Genomic DNA, 16,037 nt, shown 5'->3' with positions numbered 1-16,037 from the left:
GTCGAGGCAGAGGAATAAATGTCTGAGCCCATTCAGCTAGTCTGTTTTTGATAATGGGATAAATTATTGGTTATAAAATCTTGAAAACCTGGATCAGAAAGGTTAGAATTTGGAGCATTGAAATGAGAAAAAATGAAAAAATTTGAATGAAACTTTTTATTAGAAAAACAGGAGGGGAAAAATAGAAATCAATAAGTAGTACACTTTTCCTTAAAACTAAACCTTACCTTAAACTACAGGATTAACAATTATTTTGAAAGATGTAACAACATACACTTGACAAAATGAAGGGTAAATGCTCAACGTGTTTAAATATCTGTAAAAATTAACAGAGATAAAATCTGTTGATGAAATCATACTACGAACAGGGCAAAATACTATGGGGGATCGCAACAGTTACAATGACCAAAAAAAAATCAATAAAAAGGAGTTCAATTATGACGGTGGCAACTTTAGCCTATTTGATGATAACAGGAGTCACAGAAGTGCCTCGTGTGATTACATCAAAATAACAGGCTACCACCATGATGCAGCATTCTCAAATTCAACCATTAAATCAATTTTATGAATAAAAACATCGAGAATCTATAAGAGAGAGAGAGAAAGCAGGAAATACAATTGCCACCAGAAGCAACTCCTCAAAAAAAAATAAAATGGACGATTGTACGACTTTTAGCTGCACTGGGTCACAGTTTCTTATTTAGAGTACAAAATTGGTTGGGGTTCAGATAAATCAAACCATCGAGTGGAATTGAACTCTGAAATCTTCTATCAATGATGGTTGAGCTACAATACTTGTCTGTTAATTCTAATGGTAAATTTAAGACCTTCAGATCGAACGTCTGCAACTTGTGGTTTTTTAAAAAAAAAATTAATAACAACTAAATTTGCAGTCTCCCCGTAATGAGAGGAGAGCTTCGAGAGAAAACTTCAGCTGATGAGTAAACTGGAATTTAAGAACAGTAAATTTTTTTGACAAACTGAATCGCTCAAGTAAAATTTCCATTCGATACCTAGTTATTGAAATGACTAAACTGCGGAGGATAAAATTTATGGGAGATTGCTTGTAAGAAGAGAAATTTGGGCAGCAGTATTTTAATATAATTAATATCTCAAATTCGGTATAGCTGATTTTCCTATGTGCTCAGTATTTTAAAAGTGTAGACTTTTCAACGATTCTATTAAAATGATACTACGCATGAACAATTCAATCCTTAACACCTGAAAAAATAGACTAGAGGCCTAATGTATATTCTGAGGAAAACTTTTAAACAAAAAACCAATAAAAAAGTATTCTTCTTTGTTGCGAGATTTCATTTTGGACATCAAGCATATTGAGAAGGTAAGATCTTGAACTTTCCAGAACTCAGTCTTTGAAATTAAAATTGAGGAAAGCAATGAGTAATTTTTAAAATTTTGCTGAGCTAAAATTAATGACAAGAGATTTCAATGGAAAGAAACGTCAAGGAAGAGTGTTAAATGCTGAACAGCTTATACAGTCCTTTCTTGATTTTCTGAGAAAATTCAGAAAAGAAAGAGTCTAAAATTAAGGCTTATTCTAAAAAGCAGAGAACATGAAGGTACGAATTAGAAGATTTCAAATAATACGAAAAAGATATACACTGTAAAAAAACCCACAAATATCACAAAATTGTTCACGAAAATTACATAAATACATGCTTTGCAGCCAAGAAAATCATACAATTTTTTGGAGGCGCAGCTCAATGAGTCCTGCTTTAGGGCTTTTATATTTTTTACTCTACCAAACCTGCATTTTGTGAGGTAGGAAAAGAGAATGAGAATTCCAATTTTTTTTCAAAGAAGAAAAATATATATGTACATTATAAAAAAAAATTGAAACCTCATCCTCTCAGCATGGAAAATAATGGGAGATTTCGAGATAAATGATGGGCAGGTACTCATGAGAAACCTACGCTCATGTTTTGAAGCTAATTCAAAATACATTACAAAAGTCTAACTAGAATTCTAAAGGCTGGTTTCTAATGGTCAAGATGGCTCACATTTGATGCAACGCATAGTTTTGCAATCTGTTGAAAATTCTTCTAATTTCGTGTCTGCATCGCATTAGTTGGTATCCGTACCAATGCATCCAAACCTTGAGTGCATATGGAATGATCACATAAAACCAAACCAAGTTCAAAAGCTGTTGTAGTGAACGAACGCTGCTGCGTCCATTGGAAACTAGGTTCAGCTCATCATTCAGCGGTGAGCCTACTTCATTGAGGCACTCATTTTCGAACATAGGCAGTCAAACTTTCTGACGACTTTTACAGACAGCAGAGGAAAACTTGACAGGCTAAGATGGACAATGATGACACAAAAATAAACAGTTGGGAAGAAACATAGAAAACTTACATGAACCATTCAAATAAATTTCAAAAATAAATTGCAATTTAAGTGATGTGTGCTGATTAATTCAAAGATCATTATCGTTAGGCAGAATACAAGATTGCAGGTTGATTCAGAGTGAATCTATGAAATTCATTAAATATACATTTCAAAATAATTTATGCACTTTGATTGGAACAAATTGCGGATATATTTAAAGGAAAAAATGAACGAGGGGAGGCAAGTAGCATTAGAGGGAAGATGCATGAAATAAAGGATCATATGAAATATTAGTTATAAACTTTTGATTTTTCCCTCTCTTGTTTCTTTCCAGAATGGTCAAGAATGTTTGAACAAACATCCCATTACTTTAAAGAGGACTAAATAACTTGAAAATAAACCTTCCATCCAAAACAAAACTACTGTAACCTCTTGTCAAAGTTAGCTTCTTTATTCTTGGAAAGAGGAAAATTCGAGGGGGAGGGGGGAAGGGGGGGGGGGTTACACACTTTTTCAATCTAAAATTTTAGTGAAGCTTTCAATTTTTTGACACGTTTATTCAAAAAAACATGAGAAAAATGATACATCGGCAAGAAAAAAAAAGAACAAAAAAAACTTGAAGCATTGACAAGATCTTGCTGGCAATGATAGAAAGCTCACAAATTCAGATTATCTTTGAGAGGTAGATTTTTGACTTTTTTAAGGTCACTTTGTTTAAAATTTGATTTGCTTGCTGGGGCAAAATTTTTGGATGGATATAAAGTTTTATAAGAAATTTTGATTTAGAAACAAGAGGGGGGGGGGGGAAAGGACAATTGTCTTGGTTGAACGTACAATAGATACTTAAAAAAAAGTAAAATATATCTTGATGATTAAATAGATGCATTAAATAAATGAAACTGGTCGGATGGGAAACAGTAAAAAAATAATAATAATAAATAAAAAATAAATGAGAGAGGAACAGACATATAGTTTACGCAAATATCTGCAGAAAAAATTGCTACCAGATATAAAAACTAACAATGATTCACCGACATTTTTTTCAAACATTTAACTAAACAGCAGTTCAAAATAACAAATTAGTTGCCTCTAGTTATAGGAACATTGCTACTTGAAATCAGTTTCCACATTGAGTGGTTGGATTCATACAGAAACAAGGAGACATATGGGAAACTTTGAGTTTAAACTAGAGGTAAAGGAAAAGAAAGGAATGGCGATAAATTACATTGAGTTTACCAAGCAAAAACAAGATCAAAAATTAAAAAGAGAGAGAGAAAAAAGCAATGATAACTTGAATTTAAATCAAATCCGTCACGGTGGAAACAAATAAAAATTTTGAGCCATCGGAAAACGAACCTCATCTTGCCAAGCAAAAGTATTGAATTTGAAGACACACAAAACTATTGAATTTGAACACACACAAAGAAGAAGAGATGATTGTTTGTGGAGGAGAGGGTCCTCAAATTTTGTTGATCTCAAAAGAGATGGAGAGATGAGGAGATACTTACCTAATGGAAGTGCTCATAGGTATTTTACATAGAGAGGAAGTGATACACATAACCCTTTTGCAGTATTTTTACCAGAATTTTTTTTTAATGACCACCGTCTCTATAGAGGTATGTCTCTATTCTGGCAATTTTGAGGCTTGTCAAGTCTGGGAAATGAGAATCCAAAAGCTGGAATTTTTCAAAGCAAAATGAAATAAAATTGAAATTTACTGCACACGTATCTCAATGATTTTGTGCAGCTGGTAGTTACTTATGGGATAACTTCAAGCCAGTTCAGGAAAATTGATCATAAAATTTACCTTGGCAAGTCAAGGTATGCTTCCGTAAGGCAAAATCACAAATACAACAGATGTCTTGTCTTTGCACCTAATGCAGTACATCAGTTTACATTTTCCCTGGCAATTTTAAACTGATCACAATGAGCCGGCCATCCTATAAACTGACAACAAAAGATGTTCAAACAAGCAAGTAATGATTCTAATTTTAAAAGCAGTCTTTTTTCAGAGGAATTAATTCCGTTGAGTCTTTGGACCCCTGAAAAAGCTACCTCAATCTGAAAAATGCATAGAGCATATGTATCTATTATTACCTCTGATTATATTTCCTAGACTCCTGATAGCTTGAAGATTTTTCTTGAAATGTTCTTTCATTTTTGCAATTCTTTTAGACACATCAGCCAGCGCCCAAAAAACTCTCTACATAATTGCACAAAGGTCCATCAAAATTATCAGATATTGTGGCAAGACTAATGCTCCTTCTTTATTGCACCGTTAATGAGTATTTCATAATTGGTTCAATGGTAGACCCATAGGTAGCATTAATATTGCCTAGGAACACACTTAGCACTTGTTACTGGGCTGGACAACATCTTTCACAAACACCTGACTCATCATGATGGAGACATTCATGGAATTCTAGGTGAAATCTTGAAGACTGTTATACAAATATGTTTCTTTAGTCCTTTTTTCCCGTTTTTTACAAGTATCGCGTGTGATTGCAAATAGTTTTCAACCTGAAGATGAGCTAAGTTAGCTTGAAATGATCGTCGTCTAAGAAAAATCATCAAACCTCATCACATCAGGTACAAAAAATAGGTACGTTGATACCGCAACAGATATTTCAACTTGAAGTTTCTCTTTCAAGCAATCAACTTAACTTTCTACCTCCAGAAATAGGACTGCCTAGACCACCGAAGGCCTGAAGCTATGATCTTGAAACACAAAAAGCTTTCACTAACATTTAGAGTATGTAGTTACGGAATGACTTCGTAGCTTCACTTCGGTTTTTGATAGCAACCGCTACTCTTAGCTTAACAACTACATCTAGTTTACAGCTAATTTGAAATCACTGGAAACTAGAAGACTGAGTGCAGGATCTTTATCGAACAGCTTTTGTTTGTTTGTTTTTTTTTTCATCAAAGATTCATGCCAACTCTGGGTTAGAAATTACAGTAAAAATAACAAAATAAAAGAGTTATTACAAAGTACCTAAAACTATATCATTTGGCATTGGAATAGGATTCATAAAAAATATTATATTGCAATCTGATCATACCACAGGACGATACAAATAAAGCAGACCATAAGGGGAAAAGGGAAAGTGTCATAATTCATAAAAATAGAGGAAGTTCTGTTTAAATACTTTAATGTGGGAGAGCAGCATGAAGGCTTCGTTTAAATTTTGTCGGATGGTTTCTTGGAAAGGTTCCAAAATTACGAAATAAGACACAATTCTTCATCTGCATCAATAAGTTTACATAAAAGGAAATTGATCATGACCATATTTCTAGGGGAAGGAAGCAAATATAGACATTAGGAAAGATAACAAGATGAAATTCAGACTGTCTTCCTTCATATTTTATTGTTTTTCCAAGTTAATTTTAAGAGATATGTGGTGGTCTATTGCAAAATTTGACTTCATAAAGATGTTCTACCCTTTGAAGTCTGGAATTTAAAATTCCAAAATTTCATATTCATCATTGAACTTTGAACTTTAAACAATGTGAATGTAATTCTTTTAATTTTTAATTTCTCCATTTTCCCCTTGAAACTTTGGACCTTAACCTCCTTCTCTTCCAATGCCCTATATTTGGAGCATTTTTACCTCTGGAAATTATAATGAAAATAAAATATGATGGCATTCTGTCAAAGAAGAAGCTGACAGCATTGAAAAAAAAAAAAAAAACCAGGAAATTCATCAATAAAAATTAATGAAAAGAGGGAATTCTGACTTAATCCCCTGTGGGATACATATGGATGGTGCTCAGTCAAGTAAAGCTATCTGCATTTAACGTTTCATAATTTTTTCCAGCGGCCAATTCTTCCACAAGAAAACTTACCCTCATCATTACTTGAAATTTTGAGTAATACTTTATACATGACTTGAGAAACTCTGAGAAAATTTCAAGAGAATATTTTGTAGTTTTCATTGTAAAAATATGACACAGGAAATCATGCTCAAACATAATAAGCGGATAGTTCTGTCTGACTCACAGCCGTCCAAATAAGAGATGAAACCTCCAAGGTTTGGAGAAATTGAAGTAAAATCTACGCTTCAGCTAAAATTTCAAGGAGTAATCTTCTGAGACTGTCAACACCGGTAATGAAGCCATAGTCAGGTCCTTGATGAATTGTTGATGAGTTGCTCCTTTTGGAGTTATTAAAGGTGGTGTGCGCAAAATCTATTATTCTCACATCGACTAATGGATCTTCCACAAGACTGGAGGATAGATTTGAATGACTGACAACCTTGTTGTTATTGCAATTAGGATTCAATTTCTGCAGTTTAGGCACTGATACAGATGGTGGCAGCATTTCACTGTCCTGTGTAGGGCCTCTTCGAAGATAATTTGTCTGACTTGTTAGCAGCTGGAAAGTAGACATTGATGAGCTTGATAAATCATCTGATGAGGAACACTCTCCAATCATGGGCGAAATTGGTGAGCAGCTTCCGCCCCAATTATCTGCAGAGTTTGAACTGAAAGAAGACAAAATTTGTTAAACATCAAGAAATTTTGAGTATTACAGCTTCTTTGCCACTTTCAAGAATCATTAAGTTAGATGCTCTCAAATAGCCATGGGTAGCTAATCTTTCAACTATGTATTGTAATACTGAATGATGAGAATTTTGTTATGACGCTTGTTTTATCCACGGCTTTAGTCTTTTTCCTTTATTTTCATTTTATCTCATTAAATATATTAGTTTAGATATAGTTTTATCCTTCTATTTTTATTTTCAAAAAACGCAACAAGCAACTTCTAGGAGAGAAACACTTAATGCTCTGAAGATGGAAGCTTTGTCTTCCGAGAGGGCCATCAGCGAATAATACAACACTTTTCTGGTAATGAGGAGGTAACAATGAATCATTTACTTTGCAATATTGAATGACTTTTAATCTGTGACACTGCATTTCATTTCAAAGTACTTCTTTCTCCCACTCATGTTGCTTTTGCAACTTGCAAGCCTTTTGAATTAATGGCCAGTTTCATTCAACATTAAAGCATAAAATGTAATACGCAATCTTGCTAAGATAAAAATTTCATAATAATATAAATAAAGTGTTAAAAGATACTCTAACAAACACTAGCCACAAAAATTCATAAAAAAATGCCTGCATTATCAGCCAAAACAGATTTCTATGGCTCCATGCTGACTAAAGTATGTCAATGTAAAATGTTTGAATGAGGCTATTGGATCATACATTGATAATACCATTATGCAATGCACAACTCCCGAATTTTAATTGTTCACATGAGACTATCTGATCACTGAGCAATTAAGCAATGCATAACTTGTGATCAAACAGACGTCAAATGAAAGCTGCATCTTACTTTTAGGAATTTTTTACCTTCTTTGTCACTCCCTGTGCGATGATCTAAAAATTTGATGTCAGAAAAAGAATACATGAAAACATTATGCAATCAATTCGGTGCTATTTAAGACTATGCACATACCTTGTTAAAGAAGTGGCGTCCATTGTTTCTTCTGAAATCGGGATAAAATTGGTTGAGGATTCAAGATCGGAACTGACTTCTTTCTCAAGGTCTATCCTTACAGGGGAGCTGTCATCATCCACCTCTGACTCACGAGTGCCCTCATCACTAGTTTCATTGCGGAGCAGACTTGGTTTTGCTAAATTTTCCATACACCCTTCGTACACAATCAATAGTGAACTGAAAAAAAGAAATCATGACATTGAAGAAGACTTTCTTACCATTCACTGCTTTCAGTTGTTTGAAGAAGAGCGTCTCATCCCCTAAGGATACCTGCTGATATTTGACATCCCTTTACTAATTGCTGATGTGCGTTCAGAATTCTATTAGTGATTGTTTTGGCAGAAATTGTCACTAGTAGAGCTTCGACGGTTTTGCAATCGCAACTCTTCTAAAATTTTAAAATTGTCCAGTTAAAATAAGAAAATTAGGTGAGGAGATCATGATCTCTTGATTGTGAAAGTACCAAACAGAGTGAGACGAAATTGGCTATTTCTTTCCATCATTTTAAAATTGACTGGCATTCGTTGTGAAACTCATTAAAAAATCTCTGAAGATTTACATGACGGAGAGGTCATTCTTCCGGCATGACGTTTCTTAGGGTGAAAAAGATAGAAAAACTTTTGAATTACAGATGAGAAAGCAAAAATAAAAATGTAAAAACAAAGTTATTAAAATCTCTAGCCATACAATACAATTTTTGCCCCCCCTTCCCCCCCAAAAAACGAATTGTTTGAGAGATGTTAATGTAATGCACAGCTGGAGTGTCATTGCAAATCTTATTGTCAGTAGCCATATCTAACAAAGATTGAGGTGGCCGGGGCCCCTCATGAGTCGTAATTGTTGTTTCATTAAATTTTCAGTGCTTTTGTCCTTTTCTCCCGCATTTTTTTCATCATTAGCAAACGAGCCGAGGGACCCGAGTAGCGTTCAACACCCCTCCACCTCGCCCAGTCCTGCCAAGGCTGACTTATTATTTATACTGGTATGTAATCAGTCTTTGAAAATTAAAAGTATTTCTCACCATGAATAGAACCTGTAACTTGTCTGCTTTTCGATGACGCTTCGGAGCTTCTCCAACTGAGCGATTACTTTGACCATAACGTTCTTTCGTAGGATAAAGCCGTTGTGAAAGAAGCAATACAGAGCAGCCTTGAAGCCTTCTTCATTGAGTTCTCGGCCCCAGTATTTGTCACGTTTCTCAAACTGATTAGTATTTGCTTGATATACCTGAAAATAATCATAGCAATGCGGATCAAATGCCAAAAAGCTACATGTTGCAAAACTCTTGCAAGCAATGCTAAGCCTTCTTTAAAAGATCTTGAACAATGAAAAAAGTTTTGCAGTGTTTCTAAGCTGAGACAAAGACATAGTAAGAGAAGTGTCTCACAAAAGAAAAGTAAAAAGGGAAATATTTTGTGAAGGAAACAATTTGGTTTTAAAAAACTTTTGAAATTAGAATGGCAAAAGTATGCGGAAGTTCATATAAAGAGGTTTCAGACAGAGGAACTAAGTTGGGTCACATTTTTGTAAAGTTCCACTAGACACTTTATTTATTTACTGTTCAATATTTGCAAACTTTTTTTTTCAAAATCTGTTGCGAGAATCTTAGTTTTTTGACAAAAATTGCTGAAATTTCCAATTTAAAATATGCACCTTCTGATAAATAAATGAATAATACGTATATAAACTCAACCAGGGTTCCCAGATGGAATTTTCAAAAATCAGCACTCAGCCTCATCAAATTTCAGCACTTTTTCAGCACTCTGAAATTTTCCCCGAAAAAACCTAATTTAAAGGTAACTACTGAGATTTTAACGGTCAAAACCCACAACTAGCTGCAAATCCGATAATTTCGCCTGTCTCACTTGCCAAACAGAGCACAGAAGCACACAACCACACAACCTGGCTGGGAACGTCATGCTTGCGCAGAGAGCAGCACTGATGTCACGTCTCTGGCGCTAAATTTGAATGAGTCACCTCATGCAGAAGCCCGTCAGAGAAAAAAAAAGATTATTTCATACTTCTAATTATGTAATTCTATGAATGTAAATTCTATTTATGTATGTAATGTTCTAATTATGTTCCCATTATGTACTACTTTTCGAAAAGATATTCTAGCATTAATTACACGTTGAGGGAGAAAAATACTGAATTAGAAAAGACTTCGTTATATTGCATCTCAGAGGACTCATATTTTAAGGATGAGAAGTTTTGAGAGGGGATCCTAGGCTTCTGCATACTTTATTCTAATTCTGTGAAACAAGCACTTAATTAAGTTAAAATCGTGTGAATTGAGATAAAACTTATTAAATGCTTGCTTAAAATGCTTCATTGCTTTGCTTGCCTCTTTGATTGTTTTCCCATTTTCTCTCCTTTTTCCCTTTTTCCCTCCCTCCGCTCAATGCTGCCACCAAAAAAACGTGAAAATACCGCCTATTATCATGAAAGTACGTTTACTTAAGAAAAATCAGCACATATTTATCAAAAATCAGCACAAAATTGGCAAAAATCAGCACTAATTCAGCACACATGCAAAATCAGCACAAATTTCACACCAATTTGCAAAAATCAGCACTTTTTCCAAAATGTTACGACAAGTCGTAACATCTGGGAACCCTGAACTCAACTTTTCTTGCTCTCTTTCGACAGTTTTATGATCTTTTCTCCAGAGGGTAGTTTTGTTTTACTAAAAGACTTATACTGAAAAGTTGCTGGATCTTGTTACTTCATATTTGGTAAAAACTTAAAGTAGTACCTGCATGCCGCAGAGACGAACACCTAGAGAGGCACTAGTTGAGGCGGCGCATTTTGCCATGTGTCTACTTTTTTTTTCTGCTGAGGCATCATCACCATGTTGTCTCGTTCCCATTTTCAGATCTAAAATACACGGGCTTTGGAATTTTGAGGTTATATTCTCTAAAAGTAGAAAATCTGTAATCACAAGTTAAGGAAGCTGCCATTTCAGTTCAATTTCAAATTACGTACTAATTTATGAAGTGTGTTCTGTTTAGAATTTGAAGCTGCTGACAGGGCCTCTCATTTTCCAATTGATTTTAAAGTATTCTCATCATACACTCAGGAAGGCTTTTCATCCATGAAAAACTAAACATTTTAAGCAAGTTAATAAAAGATAGCTGGTTAGCTGAAGAGGCGTTGTTGGCGTATTAGGTGCCAGGAGCCTACATCACTGATTTGCATAATAACTACAAACAGAGCACTACCAAGTGCCTATTATAAGGATTCAAATTTCAAGCTTGTGGAATAGTAATTCAAAAATGTACATCCTGAAATATTTAAACATTTTTTTGATACATCAATTTCGGAAAAATTGTGCCCTTATAATTGACTAGCCTGATTGGAGCAGACAGCATGCTGTGGATCCACAACATGCCATGGACCCACGAAACAAGGCACAGATGCAACTTAAACCCTGTTTTTTAATTTGCAAAGTGTGGGCAAATAGAGCGTAGCCAGAGAAACATTTATTAAGCTTTGTCCACATGAGCGCACTTTAAGGAACTTTTGGGCAAATTAGTCCAAGGAACTAGAAGACAAGTTAAAGCTAAGCTACAGTAAGTTCCAGGTACAAATTCACCCATTTTTCCGCAAACTGCGCTTGTGTGGACAAGGCCTAGGTCTATGACCAATGAAGGTGTTCGTTACTGGAAATCTTGATTACAGTTTTTTTTTCATCCTAATAATATCCTGCCATCTAATCATCATTAATGAGAAGAATGAAAAGGATACATTGTTTGTTGGAAGTATCAAGATGCAGAGTGTTCAACGGCTTTGAGAGTTTGTTGGACGCGCCGTTCCTGTGCACTCTCATCCTGAAAAAAAAAAGAAAAAAAAGGATTAACTAAAGCTCAGATAAAAATATAACACATTATAAAAAATTAATTTATAAAAAGTATGACTAATTTGAGTTTAAATATTTGTACACCTATAGCAGGAGTTTTGTGTTCCCATTGACAAAGATAGTTGTAAAGGCGAGAGCTGTGATTTTCTAAGAAAGTATTCAGTAAAAAAAAGGTTCCTGAACTCTAAAAGTTTTGTGTTGTCTCTCTTTTCGGTCTCATTCTCTCAAACACATCTAATCAGGAGATTTCTCCGTTGTTCCTTTTCACTTCTTAGTCATCCTAGAGAGTTTTTGAGTCTGTGGCAATGGTTGATTAAAATGGATAATCCAAGAATTCTTTCTGTACTTGACCACTGGCTTCAATTTAATACAAGACCCATCCTGATCTGAATAGTGACGATGATAATCAAGAAAACATGATGAAGAAAATTTACCTGTGAGTTTTTGAATAAAGACTTACTGTTAGCTATTGCTAAACTGCATCATCACTCTTCTTTTAAAAATTCTTAGGTTAGGAGACTAATATACTTTCAGGTACCACATCTCAGGTGTTTGCAGACACTTTACAGGAGAGAAGTTTTTCTGTCTTCTTCTAGCTTGCTGGGCAAATTGATTTTGTGCGGGAAATTTTGTGGCTGACAGCAGTAAAGATAAATTCATTTTTTTCTGAAAAAATAAGGTCTAGGCCAAAAAAATTATTCCGGCCGGCCTGGCTAGAATTTGTGTTTGTAAAAACAGGTGTGTTTCATGATTTTTACTTTATTAAAGAGACACTATTAAATCATAACTTCGCAAATACTAAAAAAGAAAAAGGATCTTTAAAGCAGAAACTAAATACCTTAAAACGTCATCACGTTTACGCTTCACTGAACGATTGGACTCATTGCGGAAACTAGGGCTGTAGCGTTTTTCTAATTTGATGTCTCCACTATTGATTGCTTGAATAACTCCTGAAAGACACAAGAAGAGGTTTTTTTAAAAAAAAGTAATGGCATATGCAAAGGCAGTCAGCAGTATCATTTTCATTAATTGAGACATCTCTTTAAATTTGTTGATCCAATAGTGTCCCAGGCACCAAGGGCGATTCTAGCAAGTCGACAACACTGATGTTTCTCTATGTATATGTATGTTAAACAATCGATTCTTGGTGAGGCAGCTTGTCTCACCTGAAATCGGTATTAAAAAAGAATAGAGGTAAAACAATGTTGCCAACTTGCAGAACTGCCACTGCGGCAAGCACCATCCACCTATCGCCTTGAATGCGGTTGGACTTAGTTTTGTAATGCTCTCAGACCCGGTGGGGGAGACGGTGAAAAACAGTGAGGCATCTTTAGCATTTCATTTATTTTTGCGCTTCAGCTTGAAGTAATATTTTGCTGAATCGACTGAAAATGCCAAGCAACAAAATAAAATGCAAATGAATAAATTTTGTGTGCATTTGAATTAGTATTGTAAACAAAATAAATAAATAAAAATGCGAGCAAACCTCTTGTACAGCATGCGCTTTGTTACTCCCTTTTCCGGGAGGGGGGGGGGGGGGGCTGGAGGCTCTGACTTAGACTACTCAGTAGTATGTCAGAAGTCTGTATGAAAAATTGTGCATCGAAAAGTTTCAGAAAATCTTGAAGCTCTGAAAAATTAATGGCTAACAGAATGAAAACCTCCCCCCTTTCTAAACTACAGATCCCTCTGTGAGTTATTGTGAAAAATACTAAAACTCATTAATTTCCCTTCTTTGGAAGAGGAGTTATGAATTATGATAGTATAAAAATAATAAAATGAATAATAAAAAAATGACTAGAGGGTATAAACGAGTGAAAACAATACCTTTATATTTTGGAACGAAAGTTTCAACATCATTGGGGATGTTTTGGTAGAAGTCAAGTTCCCGAGGGTTCAGCGGTTTACAAATGGTGGACTGATCTAGCAGTAACATTCTTGTATGGCCACCAACCTGGAAAAAATTTTAATACTTGTTAGTAAACAACCAGTAAAGATGATGACTAACGAGTAGGAAAAAAGAGAAAATTTGAAGGGGCAGGAAACTCCAACATTTACTGCCTTTATGCAGGTTACAGATAAAATTTTAAAAATTATCCCTTCTTTAAAATATAAAAAAAAAAAAACAGGAGAAAAAGAAAAGAAAAGGAAACTCATGAACAAAATATTTGAATTTTTTTTTTTTAAAGTAAATTCGTTGGTTCTATTCTAGGAATTCGCTCTTAAAAATAGAGCTTTTGTAAGCCCTAGCTTTTTTCTTCCATACTTCTGGGCTACAATGTTGAGGTAATTGTAATAATGCCGACTTATTTTGGCAATAGGATCTAAACACCGATTTAAAAATATTAAAGTCAACTGCTTTCTCTATCAAAAGGAAGTACTTCTTATTTCTTGTTCATGTAAAGGGAGGTAGATGGCTAACTGATGTGTCTTTGTAAATATGGATTTGGTGACAGAATTGAATATTTCACTTAAAGCCGTTTATACTTATGGTAAGAGAACAAAATAAAATGAAACTTTCAAAACCATATAAAAGCTCTGGTATGCTTTTATCTCTTGATTTTTTTCTTCTTCTATCATGTCTATACGGATGGGTGCTAACAATTTAAACATTTTCAAATTAAAGTGGAAAGTAAAAAGAAATCGATCTCTTTACAAACAATTAATTTTCCCGTATAATGAAAGACACTCACATGGTGATGAATGAGTAGTGAGCAAATACTGAATATGATGAAAGACAAACACACATTTATTGTGATTGCGGACAAAATTTTAAGATAATGCTAGATAAATAGAGTGATTAAAAAATAATTGAGAATAAAAAAAAAAAAATAAAAAAAAACCAACAATTTTCAACAAAATTATTGAAACAAAAGTAAGGTAAGGAAAGGAATGATAAGCAAATAAAAGAGAGCCCTATTTCATTGAATGTGAAATGACAAGTTCTTACTACAACAAATTTCTGCTCCATCGAGCGCTGCTCTTCTGGGTTAGAGAGTTATTTTCAAAACACTTGCCATAACTGGACCTGTAACAGATAGCTCCGGGTGGCATAGAAATATTTACTTCCGCTCCCCTCCTATCCTAATCACATCTCCTCAACAAATTTTCTCCTTCACAATAAACTTCACGTTAATGATGAGCTATGTAAAATTCGCAAATGAATCATGTATGATAGGTTGCCAGATTTCAGGGTTTCAAACCCATCATCTGATCTTTGATACTCATTTTTTTGGGAGGGAAGGAAAAATTGAGAAAAAAAATATTTAAAATCTCATTTCCATGGTTTGAACTTAGGAGGGTAGCACACTCTTTATTTTGTAATTTCTTGTCATGTTCCTGCTTTTCACGCAAATAAGAAAAATTACACATTTTTTAAAATCATATTTGCAAGAAGTTTAGCAACATTTACACTCAATAGGTCCCTGCAGCAACCAATTTAATGACAGAGCATCCATTTTTCCCATCCTCATATGGTATTCCTGTTTTCTTCCTTATCTCTGCACATCCTACTTGGAAATTTCCAAGTTTGACTTAATATTTGATTCACTATTTAAATAAAATGCATTTAAAATAATTGATCTATTTGACTGAAGGTAATCTCAAAATTGTTTTTAAGAAATATGAGTATGGAGACAAAAGTGAAACAATTGATAATTCCTTTTCCCCCACTGCACTTATTTTAACTGATGAGAGAATTTTGTGAGGCTGTGCATTTCATGATTGTAAACATTAAATTAAATATTTTTAATTTGTTGTAATGTTGATAGCGAACACTCGCTTTGCTGGAACACATTCAATGTCAGCAATTGTGTAAGGCGTGTATGTATTTTAATCAGGAAGAAAACATTGGAATCAAATGCAGTCAAGGATAAACTTCAGCTCAAACTAGAGTGGCAAATTCTCTTGAGTTTCAGTAGTGAGTAATCAAAAACACACCTAAAACCAACAGTGGGAAAAAACAAGAAAGGCTTGGACTTCGATTGTATCATCTCAAAAAAGTTGCTTTAAAAGTCGTAGCTTCACATGGTAACTTCAACTTGAACTTTTAATAAACTAAGGTGTCTGCAGACAATAAGGTAATAAAACTTTAAATAATTGTCAATTTTTTCTTCAAATAAGTTTCAGATTTTTCCAATTCTTGATCAAACTCTTCCGTAGGTTAATGCAAGAGAATAACGGATTCTAATTATGATCTATGTTTGTAACTCTGTCGCTAGTCCTCCTCTACTTAGCGCCCATGTGTAAAGTCTGTTTGAAGTTGAGCGTTTCTGACAGAACGCTTCAGGGTAATATATGTAAGGATCTCCTTTCTTGGAAAAGAGA

General features: G+C 34.4%; 1 protein-coding gene across 2 annotated transcripts in view; it reads right to left on the bottom strand.

The window, feature by feature from the left end:
- Positions 1–138: 138 nt before the first annotated feature.
- Positions 139–16,037, bottom strand: part of Ip6k (Inositol hexakisphosphate kinase) — an 80,735-nt gene continuing 64,836 nt past the window's right edge. Inside the window, exons 2-9 of one of the 2 annotated variants that reach the window (XM_019061243.2) lie at positions 14,662–14,739; positions 13,539–13,665; positions 12,550–12,661; positions 11,600–11,682; positions 10,608–10,783; positions 8,874–9,079; positions 7,811–8,029; positions 139–6,833 (exon numbers count right to left, since the gene is read on the bottom strand). In XM_019061243.2, the coding sequence (XP_018916788.2) occupies positions 6,404–6,833; positions 7,811–8,029; positions 8,874–9,079; positions 10,608–10,783; positions 11,600–11,682; positions 12,550–12,661; positions 13,539–13,665; positions 14,662–14,682 (1,374 nt within the window). In that variant the 5' untranslated portion in view covers positions 14,683–14,739 and the 3' untranslated portion in view covers positions 139–6,403. The remainder of the gene's footprint in view (positions 6,834–7,810; positions 8,030–8,873; positions 9,080–10,607; positions 10,784–11,599; positions 11,683–12,549; positions 12,662–13,538; positions 13,666–14,661; positions 14,740–16,037) is intronic. The other variant, XM_072298156.1, reaches the window with a different exon arrangement.

This window comes from Bemisia tabaci, chromosome 3 (assembly GCF_918797505.1).
Source record: "Bemisia tabaci chromosome 3, PGI_BMITA_v3".
Taxonomy (NCBI): domain Eukaryota; kingdom Metazoa; phylum Arthropoda; class Insecta; order Hemiptera; family Aleyrodidae; genus Bemisia; species Bemisia tabaci.
This window is presented reverse-complemented; position numbering and strand designations above follow the sequence as displayed.